The sequence below is a fragment of the Salvelinus fontinalis genome, chromosome 30 (genome assembly GCF_029448725.1).
Source record: "Salvelinus fontinalis isolate EN_2023a chromosome 30, ASM2944872v1, whole genome shotgun sequence".
In the NCBI taxonomy this organism is placed as follows: Eukaryota; Metazoa; Chordata; class Actinopteri; order Salmoniformes; family Salmonidae; genus Salvelinus; species Salvelinus fontinalis.
The window spans coordinates 23,711,902-23,737,924 of NC_074694.1; the positions used below are offsets into that span (position 1 = coordinate 23,711,902).

The following is a 26,023-nucleotide window of genomic DNA, read 5'->3' on the forward strand; positions in this document are numbered from 1 at the left end:
TTCCAAGGATGAACCAGACTTGTGGAGGTCTACCATTTTATTTCTGAGGTCTTGGCTGATTTTTTTTTATTTTCCTATGATGTCAAGCAAAGAGACACTGAGTGTGAAGGTAGGCCTTGAAATACATCCACAGGTACACCTCCAATTGACTCAAATAATGTCAATTAGCCTATCAGAAGCTTCTAAAGCCATGACATAATTTTCTGGAATTTTCCAAGCTGTTTAAAGGCACAGTCAACTTAGTGTATGTAAACTTCTGACCCACTGGAATTGTGATACAGTGAATTATAAGTGAAATAATCTGTTTGTAAACAATTGTTGGAAAAATTACTTGTGTCATGCACAAAGTAGATGTCCTAACCAACTTGCCAAAACTATAGTTTGTGAACAAGAAATTTGTGGAGTGGTTGAAAAACGAGTTTTAATGACTTCAACCTAAGTGTATGTAAACTTCCGACTTCAACTGTAGATATGTATTGGGGTAAGGGGACTAGGCAACAGGATATAAGATAAACAGAGTAGCAGCAGCTTGCATGTGAGTGGGTGTGGGGGTGTGTAGAGTCAGTATAAATGTATGTGCATATTATGTGTGAGGGAGCAAATGATGGAGTGAGTGACAGTGTGTGTGAGTGTGTAGGTCCCTGTGAGTGTGCATATAGACAGTGCAAATAGTGAAATAAAGGTCAATAAAGATACAAGCTGTCCAGGAGTCTGTTGGTGTCAGACTTGATGAACCGGTACCTTTTGCCATGAGGCAGCAGAAAAAATTGTCTATGGCTTGGGTGGTTGGTGCCTTTGACGATTTTCCGGGCCTTCTTTTCACACCGCCTGATATAGAGGTCCTGGATGGCAGGTAGCTCGGCCCCAGTAATGTACTGGGATGTCCGCACAACCCTCTGTATTGCCATGCAATCGAGGGTGGTGTTATTTCCATACCAAGCAGTGATGCAGCCAGATCTCAGTGGTACAGCTGTAGAACCTTTTCAGGATTTGAGAGCCCATGTCAAACTTTTTCAACCTCCTGAGGGGGAAGAGGCACTGCCTTCTTCACGACTGTGTGTGTGTTTGTTCCAGTTCACAGGACAGGACAATCTACCCCAAGAGGAAGGGAATCTCAAATGTTGTAAAAGTTTAAGGAAAAGCTCAGTATTGGAAGAAAACTTACTCAATTAAATTTTTTGAGTACTAAACTTTTGTTTATATTTGGCAATGATCCTTTTTGACTTTGCATAGGGGTTTAAAATAGTTACACTAAAACAACACCAGCAAAACCAACAGCACAGGACAAGATAGTGGCAATACACATCTCCTTTGTTTCCCCCCACCTACTGTTATGTATTCTTGGGTATTTAAAATCTCTTTCGTGTCTACTGATTAAAGAACTAAACATGTTTTTACCGAACTGCTGCCTGTCGCCTTTTTTCGTGAGAAGAAACGGAGAAGAAACTGAGAAAAGATATAGGGATCCACTCCAACGTTTGTTGGCCACACTAGAATCGGTGACTTTGGCGACACCTCGTGGACGTACTCGTTCTCTGCAACTAAAGTTTTGGCGCCCTTTCTGAACGCCCCTGCTCACAAGTAGACATGCGCACTTCTCATTCATCACATCGTTTCCGCTTCCTTTATGTATCCGATTATTTTTGAGAGGTCTGTTGTGTTTGTAGTTACACGTGCTGGTATTTTCCTGTAAAATGTTAAAGTTGGACTCACTTTTAAGCCTGAAATGTTTTGATAGCAAGTATTATCTTCCGGTTAATGGTGTTTCATTTGCCTTCGCTTAAAAATATATATAGTTTGCGAGTCAGAACGCTGTCTATATTCGTTTGTTAGCTTAGCCAACAGTCGCTAGATACCCCATCCAAGCTAGCAATAAACCGGCTAACTAGCCTTTGGCCCTTTATCAAAATATTGCAATATTTATATTCTACTGCATGATAGCAATATTTATACTCTACTGCATGATATAATGAACTGTACGGTGAAGTTGGAGCATCTGTCTAATTTATTTTCGTCATCTTGTTTTTTTTCCTATTACATCGGATTTTCCAACACCAACGAAGTTGAAACCCATTGTTGGTCCATCATGGGAGCTTACTTGTCGCAACCCAATACAGTAAAGTCCTCTTCCAACGGGGGAAACCAAAATATGAGCTATGGCTTTGCGGCCATGCAGGGCTGGCGTGTCTCAATGGAGGTAAGATGATCTAAACAAATTGCTAGCTGGATTGGATTCCGCAGTCATTCGTTGCCAGTATGGTGTCCAACTAACTAGCTATCAGTTAGCTAGAATGCTAACTAAATTATTTGGTTCAGACAACAAAAGGTAGTGTAAGTTGTCTATAATGGGCTACACGTTATCAAACATATGGAGCTTGGTTTAGCTATCCAACCATTAAACACGTGGCTTAATAACTATCAACGTCAACATTGGCCAGCTAGCTGATTTTGTTGTTATCAAACAATGTAGCTAGGTAGCTTTCCTGTATGTATTTATATAGATATGTAAGATGTGCAAGACTGGGCCGTTAACATTAACAATGTAAATGCATCATGATTCATTTTCACATTCAAGTGGCACCGGTCTGATTTCTATGATGTAGCTGTTATACTGCTCATAGAAATGGCATTCCATTAGAGTAACGTTTTTGTTTCTTTCAACAGGATGCTCACAACTGCATTCCAGAACTGGATGATGAAACGGCTATGTTTGCTGTGTATGATGGACATGGAGGTACTGTTCTTTTTATCCTGAATAGTAACTTTTGTGCGTAACTTGATTGTATGTTATTTTTGTTAATATCAGACATTATTAAACAAGTTGTTCTAAGTAACCAGTACTTGCTTTCTCAGGTGAGGAAGTAGCATTATACTGTTCCAAGTACCTTCCTGAAATGATTAAGGAACAGAAGACTTACAAAGATGGCAAACTGCAAAAGGTGAGTGCAAGAATGCTTTTGGGGTATGGAAAGGAATCCTCTTGACATGGGCAATTGAACATGTTACATATATGTAAGAGTGTATATAGAAAGTATACCCAATAAACATTGCGCAATCTCACATTGTTAAAAGTGACTACCAACCAACTTTGGTTCAGTAGCTCTTGTTTTTGTTGTCAAACTCTACTCCATAGCAGCATACATTTGTCTTAGGTGGGTGGATGTGTTTCAGGCTTTGGAGGATGCATTTCTGGCCATTGATAGCAGGGTGACCACAGAGGAAGTGATCAAAGAGCTTGTTCAGATAGCTGGCCGCCCACAAGAGGAAGCACCAAATGAAAAAGTGGCTGAAGAAGATGATTGTAAGTACGCTGTAACAACTGACCAAATTAAATATGCCGTTGTCATTCCTTGTGCTTTATTCAAAACAAATAGTTTGATTCAACCCCATGTGTTCCTTTCTGTCTGTTAGTGGACAATGAGGAGGCAGAACTTTTGCACGAAGAGGCCACCTTGACCATTGAAGAGTTACTTGTTCGCTATGGACAGAACCTCAATGCGATTAAACACAAGAAGCTCTGTCCGGAGGGCAAAAAGGAGTCTGGGGAAGGTGAACCACATTCCCATGGGGAAAAGGGCATCAACGGAGAAGTGGAGAGTGAGGTGGACAGCAATCGGAAGGCTGATGGTGCTGGAAGTGCAGCTGGTGGTGTGGGATTCTCCAAGCTGCGGGCCTGCAGGAGAGCAGGGGGGGACAGCTCTTCAGTGGCAGGAGAAGCAGGGTCCTCTGAAGGAGAAAAGGAAACTGGGCCCTCCTGCTCCTCCTCAGCAGCTCCGGCTCCAGGAGACACCAGCTCCAAGTTCTTTGAGGACAGTGACGAGTCAGGAGAAGAGGAAGACGAGGAGGGTAGCGAAGAGGAGGTGAGGGGGAAGAACTCTCCTTCAGGAGTTAAGTTCCTGTTACTCTAACTCTGGTGCCCCACCCTCTGCCTGAAGAGCTACTGGGTATTCAGGCTTTTGCCCAAACACAGTTCTTACACACCTGATTAAGCTTAAAGGTCCTGGTGAGGAGCTATTGGTAGAATCAGTTGATAGATTCTGGTTGGAGCAAAAGCCTGCAGAATGACTGCTCTCCGGGAGGAGGGTTGGGCACCTCTGCTGTAACTCATATTTGCTCTTCATAGATTTTCCCCCACTGGATTTTTCAACAAATACACTGTTTTAATTTTTTTTGTAATTGTGGAAAGAATTATGTGTGTTAATTATGTAATTCCGCTTCTATAGGATGCCAGTGAGGAAGATGAAGGTGAAAACAGTGACGAGGAAGAAGACACTGAAGAGGGGGAGGACTCTGATGAAGAGAATGAGGAGATGTGCTACCCTGGAATGGATGGAAAAGAAGAGGTAGAATACACTCAGCTTAATTTTCAACTTAAACCTTGAATGGAGGGCACTTTATTAAAATGATTTCTGAGTAGCCCTGGTTGTTGCAAAGTTGTAATGGAGTGTTTTGTGTCTGAAGTAGTGATTACTTTCTATGCCTCTTTAAATGCAAAATATTATTTTGGGATTAATCTCCTTAGCTGTGTAGTGGGTTAATCACAGGCCCTTTAAACGGAAGGTGGCTATTTTCAGAAACTGTGCCTTTTTCCCCCAGCCTGGCGCAGACAGTGGCACTACAGCAGTGGTGGCTCTGATCAGAGGGAAACAGCTGATTGTGGCAAACGCCGGTGACTCCCGCTGTGTGGTGTCTGAGAAGGGCAAGGCCATAGACATGTCCTACGACCACAAGCCAGAGGATGAGCTGGAGCTGGCCAGGATAAAGAATGCTGGTGGAAAGGTCACCATGGACGGTCGCGTCAACGGAGGACTCAACCTCTCCAGGGCCATCGGTAAATCGATCCTCCTGCATTTCCTAGCCCTGGCATTTGATTTGAATTATCAGGCATTGTTTCCAGAAATATGTATTTTTTTTCTGTTGAAGAAAAGACATTAGATTGAAAGGGCCTTTGTGTTTTCAGGCGACCACTTTTACAAACGAAACAAGGCCCTTGGCCCAGAGGAGCAGATGATCTCCTCGATGCCTGACGTCAAAGTGCTCACCCTCAACCCAGAGCACGACTTCATGATCATTGCATGCGACGGAATCTGGTAGTTTGTTCGTTTTTTTCTTAAATTAAGGCCATACTTCAATAATCAATGTGTGAAATGGATCCACAGCTATATTTCCCTTCATTAATGAGTGTCATCCACAGGAACGTCATGAGCAGTCAAGAGGTTGTAGACTTTGTCAGTCAGAGAATAAAGCCTAATGGTGATGATACTGCCAGGCCTTTGTCCTCCATAGTTGAAGAAGTAAGATTATATTTTTTTTGTGTGTTGGGAAACCAAAGTTGACGTACCTGAGATCCACCACTCCTCTGTAATCATGACATTACTCATTTATTTAACAATGAACTAGCGCTCTCAAACATTATTTTGTCTCCGTAGCTACTTGACCATTGCTTGGCACCTGATACATCTGGAGATGGCACGGGCTGTGACAACATGACCTGCATCATCATCACGTTCAGTACTCACCCTGGCAGCAGCATGGCCGACGGCACCAAGAAGAGAAAGCCTGAAGAGATTGTCCCAGAGAAGAACGGGAATGACAGCAAAAAGTCAAAAAGCGAATAGAACTGCCAACAAGTACAATAACTCCAGTCCTTTTCACAAGCCAGAACTTTCCCATCTCTGAAAAGTTTAAAGACCATGGTCTCTGGGATAGGATGAGTTTTAGTTTAATGTCCCGAGACTGAAGAGAAAATATAAAAGTAAAATGGCCTCTTTGTAATTATTGATTTTGCTTAACTGTCCTATTGGAAACGTGTCCTGTGAATCCTAGTGTACTGTTTTTGTCACACATGCCCTTTATGTATATAATTTTCAATATTTGTTGATGGACGAAATGCATCTTTGTAATTGTGGATCAATGTGACATTTGGTGCATACTCGTTTGGCACCATTCTGTAATTACATACAAATACATTTTTATTTTTTGTGTGACAAGTGACATCTTGTCTACTTACTTTAAAAGGACAATCACTGTTTGCATGAGTCAAATGTCCCCCTAGGCAAAGAATACAGAAACTCCTCTCAACAGTTCAATAGATTTGAAACTACTCAATTCACGTTACATTTTGTACTACGGTAGCTGTATTTAAAGAATACATTTTACATTCCTTACACTCACATATTCCCAGAACAATTTGCCAACCACTTCTGAGTTAAGGCCACTATGCTATTTAAATGTCTGTCTTTGTCTAATGACTTGGTTTGCGCGTAAGGATGGTGGCAACACTGCCTTACATTTAGTTAATTATGGTCCAAATTTAGCAAATGCTTTTGATGGATTTAGTATAACTATTCATGGGACAAAAGCTCCTAATTTCTCATGTATCTTTGTATGCGTGACTTAAATGTCCAGTTAAAGGGTTATTAACCCAAATATTTTAGTAATTTTTATTTTGGAACATTGCGTTTTACTTAAAATCACATGAAGTATTTTTTCCCCCTAAATCAATAAAGTTGCCAAAACCCTTTTTATTTAATCAGTAATGGAAATGGAGAGGTTGCACAATCATGTAGCAAAGCACTAAAGCATCATGTCAATCGTTTCATAAAAGTAAAATCTCAAGTGGTTTGGAGCTAGCCTGGGTGGGTACAAGTCTGTTTGTGTGATCATTCTACTCCTTGCCACTCCCCTTGTCATGTTAGGTGGTGGAATGATCACACAAACAGACTTGTACCTGGGTTAGTTGGAACTACTGTTCCCAAAATACTAATAAGCTCAGTTTTATTGGGGGGGGGGGACATTTTATACCAAGTATATCCAACAGCAAATTTAATTTCTATACCACTCAAACTATTACATTTTCAAGATATGCTACACTGCAGATGAAATCAGAAAATACAATGTCATAATAGGTAGATTTACCATTACTCTTAAATCTTCTCATATGGCTATGGTAAAGTTGACAGTATAAACAAATGGAAAGTACATAAAACATGTTGGGCCAAGGTGTTTTGTTCTACCACATAGGGGTTCTGATGAACATCCCCATCCAGCTGTGAGAATCAGCCATCTGAAACAATAATTGCATCTATATTAAACACAATCTGAATGTAACATAGCCAGTAGACTGTGGTACACACCTCTTTGTGCTCGATTCAAGTAAACCCTCATATATGCAGTAACAGAAAAATCTGCCTATATTTGTCATAAGCAATACTTATGCTTACCTGCATTCTTTTATGAAGAAATCTCAACTGTTGGTTCAGCAACTCTATTTCCTATTAAAATAAAAACATAATTCAGCTGACATACATATGTATGATGATACTGTAGTTCCAATATTTTACACGAGTCATTTAGCAGATGCTCTTATGCAGAGCGACTTACATTAGTGAGTGCAAACATGTTGATACTTTTTTCATACAATATGATGGATTCTTATGATGTACCTGATAAATTTTCTCATGACGTCTTAATTTAATCTGAGGAAATAGTTCTTCAAGTCTCACTATCTGAAAAAATAAATAATGACAAATCAATGCTTATTCCTCTCTAGATTATGAATATAGAAAGCCCTTCGAAATATTGTCTTACCCTTCTGACAACACCCTGTAGTCTTGTTCGCATACTTTTATTGATTACTGTCATGGCAATGGTCCGTGGTTTTGGAATGACTTAGAATCAACAAATACACCACACAACATCAATCACGCATTCTAACAAGGGAAACAACATCGATTTTATATACTAGATCATATACAGTGAGCTACAAAAGTATTGGGACAGTGACACATTTTTTGTTGTTTTGGCTCTGTACTTCAGCACTTTGGATTTGAAATGATACATGTTAAAGTGCAGAAAATCATCTTCATTTAATTTTCATCCATATCGGGTGAACCGTTTAGAAATTACACCACTTTTTGTATATAGTCCCCACATTTTAGGGGACCAAAAGTATTGGGACAAATTCACTTACATGTGTCTTAAAGTAGGCAAAAGTTTAGTTTGGTCCCATATTCCTAGCATGCAATGATTACATCAAGCTTGTGACTCTACACACTTGTTGGATGCATTTACTGTTTGTTTTGGTTGTCTTTCAGATTATTTTGTACAGATAGAAATGAATGGTAAATAATGTATTGTGTCATTTTGCAGTCACTTTTATTGTAAATAAGAATATGTTTGTTAACACTTCTACATACATTAATGTGGATGCTACCATTATTACGGTTAATCCTGAATGAATACCATTAATTTCTATTGGGCACAAAATCATCTGAAACACAAATAAAACAAACAGCAAATGCATCAAACGAGTTTGTAGCATCACAAGCTTGACATAATCATTGCATGCTAGGAATATGGGGACCAAATACTAAACTTTTGACTACTTTAATGCATATACACTGAGCGTGCTCTTTCCATGACATAGACTGACACATGGGTGAGTCCAGGTGAAAGCTACGATCCCCTTATTGATATCACGTGTTAAATCCACTTCAATCAGTGTAGTTGAATGGGAGCAGACAGATTAAAGAGGGATTTTAAAGCTTTGAGACGATTGAGACATGGATTGTGTATATGTGCCATTCAGAGGGTGAATGGGTGAGGGAAAAGATTTAAGTGCCTTTGAACGGGGTATGGTAGCAGGTGCCAGGTGCACCAGTCTGTGTCAAGAATGGCAATGTTGCTGGGTTTTTCACACTGAACAGTTTCCCGTGTGTATCAAGAATGGTCCACCACCAAAAGGACATTCAGCCAACTTGACAACTGTGGGAAGCATTGAAATCAACAATGGCCAGCATGCATGTGGAAAGCTTGACACCTTGTAGAGTCCTTACCCTGATGAACTGAGGCTGTTTCGAGGGCAAAAGATGGGGTGCAACTCAATATTAGGAAGTTGTTCTTAATGTTTTGTACACTCAGTGTATAAGTGAATTTGTCCAAATACCTTTGGTCCCCTAAAATGGGGGACTATGTACAAAAATTGCTGTGGTTTCATAGTGTCAAGTGCTGGACTACAGAGCCCCAAAAAATGTCACTGTCCTAATACTTTTGTAGCTCACCGTATATCTGTTATTTAAATTATATTTTAATGTGAAATGTGATGATATAAGTTAAATGTGTACCATGCTGAAAGACTGTTGCCACTTCCAGCACATATGGCCTATGAATCAAAATATATTGACATTAATGTTATGCACTGATAGAATGAATTACACTTGAATATTTTTTTTATTTTTACATGAAATTTACATTTTAGTAAATTATTGGCTCACAGTAACATACTGAATGTTGCAGTACTTACACGTGCTTGCTGTTCACAGGTATAAAGCTGTTGAATGGAATCAGACAGCCCTTGTGGTTTCTTATCTAGAAATATGCCATCATTTGGTAAGGGATACATTATAATAGTGTCAGTCAGTATACAGTACATGGTACAATCTAGGAATAATAACTTCATAAAAAATAAATATGGCATACCTTAAATGTCTGTGTCACATCAGCAGAATTCAATCCAAACAAATGTGTTATGATCTTGAAGGACAGAGAGAGAGCGAAAAAAAGAGAGAAAGCGAGAGGGCTATTAGTATAGGGGAGAAACCTGACCTGACAATTTGGCCTACTGCTGAACACCTCTGCCTACCTGTTTAACTGTAGTGGCCTCCATACCCTTTGGAATGTTGACCTCTTGCAATGCAATGACTCTGTCATCTGGAATAGGAGGAACACATCTAATTTGTGATGCATTCAGCTTTTTTATGTGTGCAACTGCAAGAAATAATCACAGATGGTTTATAATGTGAAGCCTTGATAGGGGGCTTCCATTTAATTTCAAGTAGCCTTGCTGGCTATCAGTTCTCAGTGGACTGTGCATCAACAAAGATGTCAAATCCACCTGCTTCCAGCTGGCTGAAGTTGGGCTGGAAGCATGTATTACATTTTTCTTATACTGAACAAAAATATAAAAGCAACATGTAAAGTGTTGGTTCCATGTTTCATGAGCTAAAATAAAAGATCCCAGAAATGATATGCACAAAAAAACATATTTCTCAAAAAGAAAATGGCACAAATTTGTTTCCATCCCTATTAGTGAGCATTTCTCATTTGCCAAGATAATCCATCCACCTGACAGGTGTGGCATATTAAGAAACGGATTAAACAGCTTGATCATTACACAGGTGCACCTTGTGCTGGGGACAATAAAAGGCCACTCTAAAATGTGCAGTTTTGTTAAGTAACACAAGGTCACAGATGTATCAAGTTGAGGGAGAGTGCATCTGGCATGCTGACTGCAGAAATGTCCAGCAGAGCTGTTGCCAGAGAATTTAATGTTAATTTCTCTACCATAAGCCACCTCCAACATCTTTTTGAGAATTTGGCAGGAGTCCAAGAGGCCTTACAAGCGCAGTCCACGTGTAGTCCAAGCAGCCTTACAAGCCAGTCCACGTGTAACCATTGTCTGAGACCAGCCACCTGGACAACTGATGAAACTGGGTTTGCACAACCGAATTTCTGCACAAACTGTCAGAAACCGTAACAGGGAAGCAGATGGCAGACGTTGTGTGGGCGAGCAGTTTGCTCAACATTGTGAACAGAGTGCCCCATGGTGTCGGTGGGGTTATAGTATGGGCAGGCATAAGCTACGGACAAAGAACACAATTGCATTTTATCGATGTCAATTTGAATGCACAGAGCTACCTTGACGAGATCCTTATAGGCCCATTGTCGTGCCATTCACCTCCTGTTTCAGCATGATAATGCACAACCCCATGCCGCAAGGATCTGTTACAAAATTCTTGAAAACTGAAAATGTCCAAGTTCTTCCATGGCCTGGATACTCACCGGACATGTCACCTATTGCGCTTGTTTGAAATGCTCTAGATCGACATGTACTACAGCGTGTTCCAGTTCCCGCCAACATCCAGAAACTTTGCACAACCATTGAAGAAGAGTCGAACAACATTCCACAGGCCACAATCAACAGCCGGATCAACTCTATGTTAAGGAGATGTGTCACGCTGCATGAGGCAAATGGTGGACACACCAGATAAGGACTGGTTTTCTGATCCACGCTCCTACCTTTTTTTTAAGGTATCTGTGACCAACAGAAATCCATAGATTTGGGCCTAATTTATTTATTTAAATGGACTGATGTCCTTATATAAACTGTAACTCAGTCAAATCTTTAAAATTGTTGCATGCTGCGTTTATATTTTTGTTACGTGTAAATATTTAGGGTTGCCGTTTTGATCTTGATAAGGGGGTAAGCTAGATTTGTATGTTATTTCAGCTGCAACCCACGACTAGCACGAGCTAAAATGTAACGCAGAGACTGTGTTTATATGGAAACCAGTGTAAACACAGCAGTCAGGGAGCAACAATAAATCAAATCAAATGTATTTATAAAGCCCTTACATCAGCTGATATCTGAAAGTGCTGTACAGAAACCCAGCCTAAAACCCCAAACAGCAAGTAATGCAGGTGTAGAACGTTTACGCAACTCCAGCCAAAAAGATGAATCAAAAAATAAACCAACCGTTTTTATCAAGTCTCCTCAGTGCAATCCAAGCTTTTGATAAACTTTGAGAATTATCACGACGAATATTTGTCATTTTATCAACGCAGTGCCGGCCAAATCAAGCTTGAAGGAAGCCCCGTTTTTTCTTTATTTTTCTTTTTACATCAATGTCTTGCAAGCCCGTGTTATGATAATGATGATTTGTCGCCACAGATAGTATGTTTTTGTTTCTAGCGTTATGGCTAGATGGAGTGGGCCTACAGCTTCATCTAGTGGTCGCGTCGGGGACAACAGTTGATGACTAATTTTGAGGCGAAACCTCACCCTAACTCTTTTCCTAACTTTAACATAATTCTCCTAACCTACTACGTTAATTCACCTAACCTGTTATGTAAACAAAGCCTCTCTGTCGTTTTCGCAGTGGGTGGGCTCTGAACCTTTGAACTACCAACCTCAGATGCCAGCAAGCTTGCACAAGAACAAAAAAGTCTCGCGATGAAGATATAATAATATAAAAAGAACACAATGGTCGAAATTCGTAACAATTTACTAGAAAATGTTAACATACATAGAATATTGTTTAACAACATTCAAATTAGGAAAATTGTTAATAGCCTTAATACCACAAATAATATTACATAATTGACAATTATTAACAACATCAAGATGAATGACTACTAGATATTAGGAATCAAATCAAATTGTATTTGTCACATGCACTGAAATTATTACTTACAAGCCCTTAAACAACAATGCAGTTAAAAAAAAAAATACCAACAAAAAAATGAAATAAAGTAACAAATAATTAAAGAGCAGCAGTAAAATAACAATAGCGAGGCTATATACAGGGGGTACCGGAACAGAATCAATGTGCGGGGGCACCGGTTAGTAGTTGAGGTAATTGAGGTAATATTTACACTACCGTTCAAAAGTTTGAGGTCACTGAGAAATGTCCTTGTTTTTGAAAGAAAAGCACATTTGTTGTCCATTAAAACAACATCAAATTGATCAGAAGCACACTCTTCTAGGCATAGTTGCAAAGAAAAAGCCATATCTCAGACTGGCCAATAAAAACAAAAGATTAAGATGGGCAAAAGAACACAGACACTGGACAGAGGAACTCTGCCTAGAAGGCCAACATCCAGGAGTCGCCACTTCACTGTTGACGTTGAGACTTTATTTGGCGGGTACTATTTAATGAAGCTGCCACTTGAGGACTTGTGAGGCGTCTGTTTCTCAAACTAGACACTCTTCTTGCTCAGTTGTGCACCGGGGCCTCCCACTCCTCTTTTTATTCTGGTTAGAGACAGTTTTCGCTGTTCTGTGAAGGGAGTAGTATACAGCGTTGTACGAGGTCTAAAGTCTCTTTGCAATTTCTCGCATGGAATAGCCTTCATTTCTCAGAACAAGAAAAGACTGATGAGTTTCAGAAGAAATGCCTGTAATCAAACTCACAAATGCTTATGCTCCAGATACTCAACTAGTCTAAAGAAGGCCAGCTTTATTGCTTCTTAAATCAGAACAACAGTTTTCAGCTGTGCTAACATAATCGCAAAAGGGTTTTCTAATGATCAATTAGACTTTTAAAATGATAAACTTGGATTAGCTAACACAACGTGCCATTGGAACACAGGAGTGATGGTTGCTGATAAACGGGCCTCTGTACGCATATTTTCCACCATAATTTGCAAATACATTCATTACAAATCCTACAATGTGATTTTCTGGATTTTTTTCCCTCATTTTGTCTGTCATAGTTGAAGTGTACCTATGATGAAAATTACAGGCCTCTCATCTTTTTAAGTGGGAGAACTTGCACAATTGGTGGCTGACTAAATACTTTTTTTGCCCCACTATGTAGATATTCCATTAAAAAAACAATCTGCCTTTTCCAGCTACAATAGTCATTTACAACATTAACAATGTCTACACTGTATTCCTGATGAATTTTATGTTATTTTAATGGACAAAAAAACAAATTTTCCTTAAAAACAAGAACATTTCTAAGTGACCCCAAACTTTTGAACGGTAGTGTACATATGCTTAGAGTTATTAAAGTGACTTATGCATAGATAACAGATAGTTGCAGCAGCGTAAAATTGTGGGGGGGGGGGGGGCAATGCAAGTAGTCGTTTGAGTAGCCATTTGATTAGATGTACAGTAGTCTTATGGCTTGGGGGTAGAAGCTGTTTAGAAGCCTCTTCGACCTAGACTTGGAGCTCCGGTACCGCTTGCCGTGCGGTAGCATAGAGAACAGTCTATGACTAGGGTGGCTCGAGTCTTTGAACATTTTTAGGGCCTTCCTCTGACACCACCTGGTATAGAGGTCCTGGATGGCAGGAAGTTTGGCCCCAGTGATGTACTGGTCCGTACGCACTACCCTCTGTAGTGCCTTGCTGTCGGAGGCCGAGCAGTTGCCATACCAGGCAGTGATGCAACCAGTCAAGATGCTCTTGATGGTGCAGCTGTAGAACCTTTTGAGGATCTGAGGACCCATGACAAATCTTCTGAGTCTCCTGAGGGGGAATAGGTTTTGTCGTGCTCTTTTCACGACTGTCTTGGTGTGCTTGGACCATGTTAGTTTGTTGGTGATGTGGACACCAAGGAACTTGAAGCTCTCTCCCTGCTCCACTACAGCCCCATCGATGAGAATGGGGGCGTACTCGGTCCTCCTTTTCCTGTAGTCCACAATCATCTCCTTAGTCTTGATCACTTTGAGGGAGTTGTTGTTGTCCTGGCACCACACGGCCAGGTCTCTGACCTCCTCCCTATATGCTATCTCGTTGTTGGTGATCAGGCCTACCACTGTTGTGTCATCAGCAAACTTAATGGTGTTGGAGTCATGCCTAGCCGTGCAGTCATGAGTGAACTGGTAGTACAGGAGGGGACTGAGCACGCACCCCTGAGGGGCCCCCGTGTTAAGGATCAGCGTGGCGGATGTGTTGTTACCTACCCTTACCACCTGGGGGCGGCCCGTCAGGAAGTCCAGGATCCAGTTGCAGAGGGAGGAGTTTCGTCCCAGGGTCCTTAACTTAGTCATGAGCTTTAGGGCACTATGGTGTTGAACAATAGCATTCTCGCATAGGTGTTCCTTTTGTCCAGGTGTGAAAGGGCAGTGTGGAGTGCAATAGGGATTGCATCATCTGTGGATCTGTTGGGGCGGTATGCAAATTGGAGTGGGTCTAGGGTTTCTAGGATAATGGTGTTGATGTGAGCCATGACCAGTGTGGCGGATGAATCAGAACTTGTCTTTCACATGTCCCTGGTGCTATGCAGAATATCAGAAAGGGAAGAGGACAGAATGGAACATTGTCTTCATATGTGAATGTGTCTTTACCTATTCTTAAACCATGTGAAGGGATGGCGTGATTAATGGGGAACCAATTACTTGTCTCCACAATGTCTGTGCGCTTATCCTGGGATAGTGTATGACCTAAAGGCTCACTCCCCTCAGTGAGCTTGTCCAGAAGTGGGGTCAAGAGGGGGTTTACTTGAGATGGGAGTATCTAGAGTTGACAATTGAGTTATGCCTTGGATGAGGTAATGTTTTGGTACTATGAAGTACCAGGAACGAGATTAGAACCTCGTTTTAGAGACCAAACTGAGCGATAATTTATAGCGAATGCAATCTGGCTAAGGGATACTCCTTTCTCAAGTAAAGGTCCCTTTGTGAAGAGTTCCTAAGATCTGTGGTTCGTCATGTAAGTTGAGAGGGGTGTATCTTGGCTATAAAATATCTTTGTATTCTTCTGTAGTGACTCTCAAAATTCATTATAGATAGTGAATTGTTGAAAGTCAAAGGCTCATTAAAGATGAAGTTTAAGTATAACTCTGACTGGTGTGTAGTTTGTAACTCTCCTCATTTGGTAATACAGGAAAATGCCATCACACCAGCCTTTCAAAGCACTTCATGGCTACAGACGTGAGTGCTACGGGTCGGTAGTCATTTAGGCAGGTTACCTTAGTGTTATAGGGCACAGGGACAATGGTGGTCTGCTTGAAACATGTTGGTATTACAGACTCAGTCAGGGAGAGGTTGAAAATGTCAGTGAAGACACTTGCCAGTTGGTCAGCGCATGCTCGGAGTACACATCCTGGTAATCCTTCTGGCTCTGCGGCCTTGTGAATGTTGACCTGTTTAAAGGTCTTACTCACATCGGCTGCGGAGAGCGTGATCACAGTCGTCCGGAACAGCCGGTTCTCTCATGCATGTTTCAGTGTTTCTTGCCTCGAAGCGAGCATGTAAGTAATTTAGCTCGTCTGGTAGGCTTGTGTCACTTTGGCAGCTCTCGGCTGTTCTTCCCTTTGCAGTCCGTAATAGTTTGCAAGCCCTGCCACATCTGATGAGCGTCGATGCCAGCGTAGTATGATTCGATCTTAGTCCTGTATTGACGCTTTGCCTGTTTGATGTTTCGTCGGAGGGAATAGCGGGATATCTTAGAGTCCCGCTCCTTGAAAGCGGCAGCTCCACCCTTTAGCTCAGTACGGATGTTGCCTGTAATCCATGGCTTCTGGTTGGTGTATGTACGTACAGTCACTGTGGGAACTACGTCATCAATGCACTTATTGAGAAAGCCAGTGACTGATGTGGTGTACTCCTCAATGCCATCGGAAGAACCCCGAACATATTCCAGTCTGTGCTAGCAAAATTGTCCTGTAGCTTAGCATCTGCTTCTTCTGACCACTTTTTTATTCCTGCTTCCTGCTTTAATTTTTGCTTGTAAGCAGGAATCAGGAGGATAGAAGTATGGTCAGATTTGCCAAATGGTGGGTGAGGGAGAGCTTTGTATGCATCTATGTGTGTGGAGTAAAGGTGGTCTAATTTTTTTTCTCTCTGGTTGCACATTTAACATGCTGATAGAAATTAGGTAAAATGGATTTCAGTTTCCCTGCATTAAAGTCCCTGGCCACTAGGAGTGCCACTTCTGGATGAGCGTTTTTCTGTTTGCTTATGGCGGTATACATCTAATTGAGTCTTAATTAGTCTTATTGCCAGCATCGGCAAAAAATACAGATAAACTCTCTTGGTAGATAGAGTATCTCACGATAAGCTGTAGACCACACTACCTCAGGCGAGCAAAATCTTGAGACTTCCTTAGATATCGTGCAGCAGCTGTTTTTTTACAAATATACATAGACTGCCATCCCTTGTCTTACCAGAGGCTGCTGTTCTATCCTGCCGATGCAGTGTATAACCCGCCAGCTCTATGTTATTCATGTTGTCGTTCAGCCACGACTCGTGAAACATCATGAAAAACTGATAACAGTAATAAAAATAAAAGGGATTTATAATACTACTAAATAGTTTTTTGTAATTATAATCAACTTTAGCAAATACTTAAAAATACCAGTGTTTCAACCATTCATATTGCATTGTAAAATATACTGTAAAATTACACTCAGCACCTTTAGTATTCAAACCACAGCGTTTCCACACCCAGGGTCATCATTGCTATTATTATGGCCATTTATATGTGTACAATCAGTTGAAATGCAATCAGTCCTTTGGGGGTAGGGCCAGGTCCCCTCCACGGGGGAGGGGCTGTTGCCACAGTCCAGGTCTGAATGAAGCACAGGAGCCGTGGGTTGGCGTTCCGAGAAGCAGCCCATCTCAGAACTGCGGTCCTGGGAAAAGGAGAGCAGTGAGGGGGGTTCCTCTGGTGGTTCTCTTCATGGTTTTCTTCTTTCTGCATTTGCTGCTGCTTCCTCTGTTGTTGTTGTCTGGAGTCAGCATTTGCCTGGAGCGTGAAAGACGGTGAGAAGAGATCAGTATCAGGAGGGAGACTGTGATATCTAGAGAAAGAGGAAGAAGGTAGAGAGAGAGGGGGGAAATTAAGTTATCCAGAGAAATAAAAAGAGATGTAGAGGAAGAGTGATGAAGTCAGACACAGAGGGGGGAAAAGAGAGGAGATTCAGACAAAGAAAATATGAGAAAGCAAGATAGGATCCACTTACTTGGTGTGTGTGGCGTGTTTGTGTTCTACGTTGCATCTGTCCGCCCTGCTCTGCTCCCAGTTGCAGTAGCACGTTGTGTGTCGAGTTTCCATAGCATGTGGAGTTTAAAGTGAACCACACACACCCAGGAAGGCCTGCCCACTCAAATACCTCTCCATCACAGTTGACAACTCTATGGTGTCCCCATCCCAGAGTGCAAAGAACCTCAGCGTGAACCTGGACAACACCCTGCTGTTCTCTGCAAACATCCAAGCAGTGACTCTCTCCTGCAGGTTCATGCCCTACAACATCCGTAGAAAATTACCTTTCCTCACACAGGAAGCGGCACAGGTCCTAATCCAGGTACTTGTCATCTCCCATCTGGACAACTGCAACTCTGCTGGCTGGGTTCACTGGTTGTGCCATCAAACCCTTGCAACTTATTCAGAACGCCGCAGCCAGCCCGCCTGATGTTGAACTTTCCCAAGTTATCCCATGTCACCCAGCTTCTCTGCACTTTCCACTGGCTCTCAGTGGAAGCTCACATCCACTTCAAAACCCTGGTGCTTGCCTATGGAGCAGCAAGGGGAACTGCCCCCTCCCTACCTTCAGGCAGTGGTCGAAAAAGTACCCAATTGTCAAACTTGAGTAAAAGTAAAGATACCTCAGAAAATGACAAGTAAAAGTGAGTCACCCATTAAAATACTACTTTAGTGAAACTATTTGTTTTGAAATATACTTAAGTACCAAAAGTAAATGTCATTGCTAAAATATACTTAAGTATCAATAGTATAAAAGAATGAATAATTAAAAATTCCTTATATTAAGCAAACCAGACGGCAATTATTTTTTACAGATAGCCAGAGGCACACTCCAACACTCAGACATAATTTACAAACTAAGCATTTGTGTTTAGTGAGTCCGCCAGATCAGAGGCAGCAGGGATGTTCTCTTGATAAGTGTGTGAATTGGACCATTTTCTGTCCTGCTAAACACTCAAAATGTATGGAGACAAAGTACATTATTTTCTTTAGGAACGTAGCAAAGTAAAAGTTGTCAAAAAATATAAATAGTAAAGTACAGATACCCCAAAACACAACATAAGTAGTACTTTAAAGTATTTTTACTTAAGTACTTTACACCACTGTCTTCAGGCTATGCTCAAACCCTACACCACAAGCCACTTCTAGTCTCTTGGCTGGGTCAGCTCCCGCTGGTCCCAGTCAAAGTTCTTCTGTCCTTGCACCCCAATATTGGAATGAGCTATCCCCGGACGTTAGGACGGCCGAGTCCCTTACCATCTTCCAAAAACGTCTGAAAACCTACCTCTTCACCAAGAATCTTCATTACATCCCACAGCGACAATTTTTTAAAAACAACACTTGCCTTTTCCTACTAACACAAACTTTGCTGATTACTTTGAGAAAAATGTACTTACTACATCTGTGATATGTGGTTGTCTCACCTAGCTATCTTAAGATGAATGTGCTAATAACTAAGTCGTTCTGGATAAGAGCACCTTGCTAAATTACAAAAATGTAAAAATGTATAAATCTATATGTCTATGGTGAGAGCAGGCACCTGAGCTGAGCCATAGGACAGATTTCTTTATTGAAACATTCTTGTAACAGTTTTTCCCAAGACACTGTGGATTTTAATTAGGATAGATTTCTTGCATTTTAAAACATCATTATCATCATTACAGAAATGGTAAAGAGTACAGCATGCAGTATTTTGTAGGTAATATACAGTACCAGTCAAAAGTTTGGACACACCTAATCATTCAAGGGTTTTTCATTATTTTTTCTATTTTCTACATTGTAGAATAATAGTGAAGACATCAAAACTATGAAATAACACATTTGGAATCATGTTGTAACCAAAAAAAGAGTTAAACAAATCTAAATATATTTGAAATTCTTCAAAGATGCCACCCTTTGCCTTGATGGTAGCTTTGCACACTCTTGGCATTCTCTCAACCAGCTTCACCTGGAATGCTTTTCCAACAGTTTTGAAGGAGTTCTCACATGTGCTGAGCACTTGTTGGCTGTTTTTCCTTCACTCTGCTGTCCAACTCATCCCAAACCCAACTGGGTTGAGGTTGGGTGATTGTGGAGGCCAGGTCATCTGATGCAGCACTCTATCACTCGCCTTCTTGGTCAAATAGCCATTACAAAGCCTGGAGGTGTGTTTTGGGTCATTGTCCTGTTGGAAAACAAATGATTGTCCCACTAAGCGCAAACCAGATGGGATGGTGTATCGCTGCAGGATGCTGTGGTAGCCATGCTAGTTAAGTGTGCCTTGAATTCTAAATAAAATCAGTGTCACCAGCAAAGCACCCCAACACCATCACACCTCCTCCTCCATGCTTCGCGGTGGGAACCACACATGCGAAGATCATCCGTTCACCTTCTGTGCGTCTCACAAAGACACTGCGGTTGGAACCAGAAATCTCACATTTGGAAAGATTTCCACCAGTCTAATGTTCATTGCTCGTGTTTCTTGGCCCAAGCAAGTCTCTTCTTATTATTGTTGTCCTTTAGTAGTGGTTTCTTTGCAGCAATTTGACCATGAAGGCATGATTCACACAGTGTCCTCTGAACAGTTGATGTTGAGATGTGTCTGTTACTTAAACTCTATGAAGCATTTATTTGGCCTGCAATCTGAGATGCTGTTAACTGTATTAATTTATTCTCTGGAGCAGAGGTAACTCTAGGTCTTCCTTTCCTGTGGCGGTCCTCATGAGGGCCAGTTTCATCATAGTGCTTCATCATAGTGCTTTCATCATAGTGCATCATAGTGTGACTGCATTTGAAGAAACTTTCAAAGTTCTTGACATTTTCCGGATTGACTGACCTTCATGTCTTAAAGTAATGATGGACTGTCATTTCTCTTTGCTTATTTGAGCTGTTCTTGCCATAATATGGACTTGGTCTTTTACCAAATAGGGCTATCTTCTGTATACCACCCCTACCTTGTCACAACACAACTGATTGCCTCAAACGCATTAAGAAGGAAAGAAATTCCACAAATTAAGCCACACCTGTTAATTAAAATGCATTCCAGGTGACTACCTCATGAAGCTGGTTGAGAGAATGCCATGAGTGCGGAAAGCTGTCATCAAGGCAAATGGTGGATACTTTGAAGAATCTCAAATATATTTTTGATTTGTTTAACACTTTTTTGGTTACTACAGGATTCCATATGTGTTATTTCATAGTTGCGATGCCTTTACTATTATTCTACAATGTAGAAAATAGTAAAAATAAAGAAAAACCCTGGAATGAGTGGATGTGTCCAAACGTTTGACTGGTACTGTATCTATATTATATAGTTGTTTCATGACAGAAAAAGATTGCTGGATTGACATCAGCACTTGTTTCAGTCTAACACTCAAATAGATACAAAGCAAGAATTGCAAATAATGGCTTCATAGAGTTTCTTTGTCATGCTTGAAAGTGCATAGATAACCTTTGGGTACCCAAGAGTAACCAAGGGTAGGGTGGACCTGATACTGAAGGTACATACATGAAACCCTGAAAAAAAGGATTTACTCAGCGCAATGATGCCACCTAATAGACATTCTGGATAGTAATTTAAATAGTCTGCTCAACATTATAGCCTATATTATGTGTTTTAAGTGTTTGTGTTGTGGCATAAAGAGTGAAAATAGCTGGTGATTTCCTGATCAAACAGACAAAATAGGATGAAAATACATAATCCAACACTCCTTTTGGTGATAAATAAAACATGCATTATATACTGTAAACATACTGCAACAATCAATATCAATTAAGGTTTGGCATTTACAGCAAAATAGGTCGAGCTTACAACATTCTAAATTGTACATAACTGTAGAGACTGGACTTGATGAGAGTAGTACAGTACTGATATTCAAGTATAACCAGACAATGCCCTTTCCCCATATCACACATGTATGGAAGGAACATATCTGACTCAAACTGCACCATAATTACATCAGTCTAAACATAATGGAGGTAATGGAGTTTTGATAAAGAAATCATAGCAATAATATAGTGCAAAATCATTATTCAAAATCATTATTCATTATAGGGCTGACCCCATTTAGTCGACTGGCCGATTAATTGGCCGATAAGCTGTTGGTCGACCGAGATCTCTTTAGTCAAGCAGTAGCAATTTTTCATGATGCACAAAACCTGTCTGATTCACGGCTGTCTCAGTGGACTAATCCATTGCCAGGGCCAAGGGGAGGGCACAATCCATCACTCTAAGACGTGATACTGACATTTTATATGGTTATATTACGTAAAAATCATGGTGCAACATTAATAAATCAACTAATTTGTTCTAAATTAATATTTTTCTCCCGCATTGGATACGGTCACTGTCCGTGATTCTGAAACAATCTTCAGTGCGCCATAGAATTGCTGCCTTTCCCTATGTTGCTATGTGCATAATAGCAAAGTTAACCAGCATATTGGGATTGAGAACAATGCGGCGGAGGCAGCAGCAGACGGGGAAACAGCCCTTGCCTTAGCCTAATTGTCTAAGAAAATTGAGGAGCGAGGAAACCACAATTGAATTAGGTCTATAATGAATAGCCTAACTGTTAAATGTGCCTGGCTTTACAAATCATCCATATACAGCTACAGAAATAAGACAGATATTGCTTCTGTTGCTTGTTTGAGTGTTTCTTTAATAGCCTACTAATTCCATGAGCACCAAGCCTCATGCAACGGCAAAATGGCGGCTAAAGCAATTTCACAGATTTGGCTGTTTTTAATCATTATAATAATGAGTAATGTCATCATCATTAGTAGGCTTTGTATTTTAACCTTGTATAACCACCATCGAGGTGTAGGCCTAAGAGCGCGTCCTGTTTAGTCTTAATACCATAACTTACTTAAGTCTATATTTCATTATATAGGCTACCGTATCAATCAATCCTTCATTCCTTCGTTCGTTCATGCCATCACAAAACATACGAGACAATCATGCTTTCAAATGCAATCAAGCATTTTAGTTTTACAAATAAATAAAGGAAGCTTAGAATAATTTACCTAATCAATAAATAAACCGCAATTCACGAATGCATGCAACTGTTTTTAATCTGATGTAATAAAGGCTTTATAGATATGTTTTTTTCATTAGTACAGACTCTCTGGTACACTTATATATTTGGTGTTATTTAGACTGTTCCAAATGGTTATAAAAAATTATAATATTCTAATCTAACAGCAACGATTCTCACAATGCTTGCGCCTGTACCCAAATATTTCTTAATCACCAGTAGTTTCCACAACTAAGTCAAATGTCTTCGACAGATCTGACTTCCCCTTTCCCTCCTGAGCAACCAGTAAATATTCGCCCGTTTTGAGTTTCATTTTCCATGTCCTCCGCGTCCATTTTGCTAGTCAACATTATGGGTTTGGAGTTTGTTATAAGCAATTTATTGATGTGATTATGATAGGCTATAGGCCCTATTGGTCACATGCATGCGATGCTTACATGTTTCATGTAAAGAGAGCAAGGGTTGAGGGAATAGGGGATATTTTTTGTAAACAAATTAGGGATTTCGATAACATAACTTTTCAGTCAGAAACAAGTAAGAAACGAAATGGCTGAAATGATGTTGCAGTTTCAGCACGGACAGCGCAACAAACACATGTTGTGGTGTGGTGCCTTTTCGCTGCAGTAGGGAGGAGAACGAGACAACGTGCGCTTGTCACACAGGCACTCAATGTCATTTCTTTTAACACAGTGTGACCATCGGGCTCTTTCTTGAGTCATTTTTGTGTGATAATTATCTAATCAAACAGTGTGCTTAAAGCATCAGACAAGCTCAGTGCATATGTAGTTGATTTTATTCAAACACATAGGGTGTATGTCTATATATGGAAAAATAAGTTTAAACATTTTGATTGGTTGAAAGAACAGGAAGACTCTCGGTCGACCAAGATTTTATTTTTAGTCGGGGACAGCCTTAATTTGTCATTATAACAGCAGTCTTGATTACAGTGAGTTCATAAAGAGGTATAGGCTATTGGTTTAGGGACCAAGGCACCACATTCATACACCATAATTAAATATAATTCATATAATACCCCACCCTCAGACCCCCAGACTGTCCCCCCCAGGCTCTGGGTCTAGATGGTGAGAGAGAGAGACTCTGGGTCTAGGGCAGTGAGAAAGAGAGGCTCTGGGTCTTTGGGGGTGAGAGAGAGGCTCTGGGTTTAGGGCGGTGAGAGAGAGAGGCTCTGGGGCGATGAGAGAGAGAGGCTCTGGGTCTAGGGCGGTGAGAGAGAGAGGCTCTGGGTCTAGGGCGGTGAGAGAGAGCGGGTCTGGTCTGGGGGGGTGAGAGATAGAGACACTGGGCCTAGGGCAGTGAAAGAGAGGGGCTCTGGGTCTAGTGCCGTGAGAGAGGCTCTGGTCTAGGGCCGTGAGAGAGAGAGGCTCTGGTCTAGGCGGTGAGAGAGAGGGGCCCTGGGTCTAGGGCTGTGAGAGAGAGGGGCTCTGGGTCTAGGAGATGAGAGAGGGGCTCTGGGTCTAGGAGATGAGAGAGGGGCTCTGGGTCTACAGTGGTGAGAGAGAGAGCTTTACCCAGCTGATATTGCTCCTTCATGGGCTCGGGCCCCTGCTTCTCTGGGCCCTTCTTCAAAGGATTCCTCCTATCAAACTCTGCTGTGATCTCAGCCAGTGTCCTGCCCTTGGTCTCAGGCAGAGTGAGGCCCACAAACAAAGAGGCCGCAACACAGACGCAACAGAACGGGATGAAGCAGAGCGCATCGAGGTAACTCACTATGAACGGAAAAGCCATGCCTACTATCAAGAGGTTGATCCACATGAGGGACCCAGCCACCATGTAGGCCGCAGGCCGAGCCGTCTGGTCAAAGATCTCAGCAGGCAAGATTCCCGTAACCCCGGCAGGGCCCATACCGAAGCTGAGGATATAGCAGAACACACAGACCATGCTGAGATAGGGCATCCCTGGGACAGAGTAGCCTTGGAGGGTCAGGGCCAGGGTGAAGACCAGCGCCCAGACCGCCATCAGGGCGTATCCGCCACTGAGGAGCATCCTGCGGCCCACACGCTCAACCAGCAGGTTACACACGACGGCAGCAGTGAACTCACAGGCCCCAGTGCCAATAGAAACATACTGGACCTTCTTCACAGGGATCCCTGCTGCTTGGAAGATGTAAGAGGCATAGAAGTAGATGGAGTCATTACCACACAGCATCATGGCGCTGCTAGCAGCCATCACAGTGCGTAGCTGGGGGTGGAGGGAGCGGTTGGAGAACAGGTCCCAGGGAGTCTGACTCTTGGCCGTGGCCCCACCGGCGTCAGCCTGCTCCTGCAGCATCTCCTCCATCTCCAGGCTGAAGTCAGCTCCACCGCGGAACCTACCCAGAGCCCGGGCGCACGCCTCCTTGTTCCCCCGGTCCATGAGCAGGTAGCGGGGGCTCTCAGGGAACCAGGGCAGGGTGAGCAGCTGGAGGAGGCCTGGGAGGGCGTTGCTGGCCAGTAGGTAGGGCCAGAGGGGCTCGGTACCCAACAGCTCCGTTAGACCCACCACCTGGCCCAGGAAGATCCCGAACGCGGTGAACACGGCAGAGGAGAAGGCCACAGCGCCACGCAGGTGTTTGGGGGCGCTCTCTCCGAAATACATGGGCTGGACGTTCATGCTCACCCCAGCGTTGACCCCCACTAGCAGGCGTGCGAGAATAATCATCTCAACTGACCTCGCCGCCCTGCTGGTAAGGGCGAGGACTGCACCGAGGAACAAGAAAGAGTTATTGAGAAGTAGTGAGTTCTTCCTGCCACAGCGGACAGCCATGGGTCCTGCCAGAAGAGCCCCGGTCAGGCCACCCAGGGAGAAGGCAGACACGATCACGGTCCACAGCAGGGTCACCTGGGAGGTGTCTAGGCCGGTTCCCCAGCGCTCCCAGTATGTGTCATTGATGAACCTCTGGATGTGGTTGGTGGGGGCGTTGATGATGGAGAGGTTGTAGCCGTACTGGAAGGTGCCACCGATGGCAGCGGAGCACACCGTCAGGGTGAGGGTTCTGGAATTTCCTGCAGGCCTATCTGCCTCTGTTTTTGTGTCATCATCCTCTCTAACATTCATTTGCAAGATTTGAGACTGTGTTGATTCTAATAATACTTTATTCCTTAAGAGGACAAATGCATCAGACTCAGAGCTTACTGAACACTGGTTTGACAGCAGCTGTGTTTTTTAGACACACAGTAAATAAAGTAACGTATGAGCCAGAATGGCCGATATGGTATGCCAATATTTCACCTGTTTCTGTAGCGTGAGGGATCTTGTCTTGATAGCTACTGGACAGGACGCTAAATTCTATGCCCAAACGTAACTCAACCGTCGGAAAAATAAGAATTAGGGAGGGAGCCTTACCATATTGATGGAACAGACTCACAACTGTGGCACAGAACTACATGTATATTGTACGAATGCGTATTTCTGAATCGGGATGGCGCTAACTACCGGTGTCCACTTGACGTTGAAGGATACAGCAAATACGGGTACCTCGATGAATCGGAAATTCAGAATACGTGTTTGCCAATCAAAAA

General features: G+C 42.1%; 2 protein-coding genes across 3 annotated transcripts; one reads left to right on the forward strand and one right to left on the reverse strand.

Moving 5' to 3' along the window:
• The first annotated feature begins 1,603 nt into the window (after positions 1 to 1,603).
• Positions 1,604 to 6,532, forward strand: LOC129828851 (protein phosphatase 1G-like). Of its 2 annotated transcripts, none has more exons than XM_055890102.1 (11): positions 1,604 to 1,650; positions 2,064 to 2,197; positions 2,665 to 2,734; positions 2,854 to 2,939; positions 3,172 to 3,301; positions 3,412 to 3,860; positions 4,224 to 4,343; positions 4,597 to 4,831; positions 4,961 to 5,090; positions 5,195 to 5,294; positions 5,430 to 6,532. In XM_055890102.1, exons 2-11 carry the CDS (start codon positions 2,087 to 2,089, stop codon positions 5,616 to 5,618), a joined length of 1,620 nt encoding a protein of 539 aa, XP_055746077.1. In that variant the 5' UTR covers positions 1,604 to 1,650; positions 2,064 to 2,086; the 3' UTR covers positions 5,619 to 6,532. The 2 variants fall into 2 exon arrangements, with proteins under 2 accessions (XP_055746077.1, XP_055746076.1); XM_055890101.1 differs by lacking the exon at positions 1,604 to 1,650 and adding an exon at positions 1,674 to 1,737.
• Positions 6,505 to 25,975, reverse strand: LOC129828852 (solute carrier family 2, facilitated glucose transporter member 11-like). Its single transcript, XM_055890103.1, has 9 exons — positions 24,035 to 25,975; positions 9,644 to 9,711; positions 9,481 to 9,534; positions 9,305 to 9,369; positions 9,126 to 9,163; positions 7,591 to 7,670; positions 7,446 to 7,508; positions 7,224 to 7,274; positions 6,505 to 7,066 (listed from the first exon to the last, which is right to left on the reverse strand). Exons 1-9 carry the CDS (start codon positions 25,557 to 25,559, stop codon positions 7,013 to 7,015), a joined length of 1,998 nt encoding a protein of 665 aa, XP_055746078.1. The 5' UTR covers positions 25,560 to 25,975; the 3' UTR covers positions 6,505 to 7,012.
• Between the last annotated feature and the right edge of the window lie 48 nt (positions 25,976 to 26,023).

Coding starts and splice junctions, on each gene's coding strand:
- LOC129828851 (XM_055890101.1), top strand. CDS start 1,695: ATGTTAAAGTTGGACTCACTTTTAAGCCTGAAATGTTTTGATA. Junction 2,735..2,853: donor TGTGTATGATGGACATGGAG/GTACTGTTCTTT, acceptor TTGCTTTCTCAG/GTGAGGAAGTAGCATTATAC. Junction 3,861..4,223: donor AGGAGGGTAGCGAAGAGGAG/GTGAGGGGGAAG, acceptor CCGCTTCTATAG/GATGCCAGTGAGGAAGATGA.
- LOC129828852 (XM_055890103.1), bottom strand. CDS start 25,559: ATGAATGTTAGAGAGGATGATGACACAAAAACAGAGGCAGATAGGCCT. Junction 9,535..9,643: donor AGGCCACTACAGTTAAACAG/GTAGGCAGAGGT, acceptor CTGTCCTTCAAG/ATCATAACACATTTGTTTGG. Junction 7,275..7,445: donor GTCATGAGAAAATTTATCAG/GTACATCATAAG, acceptor TTATTTTAATAG/GAAATAGAGTTGCTGAACCA.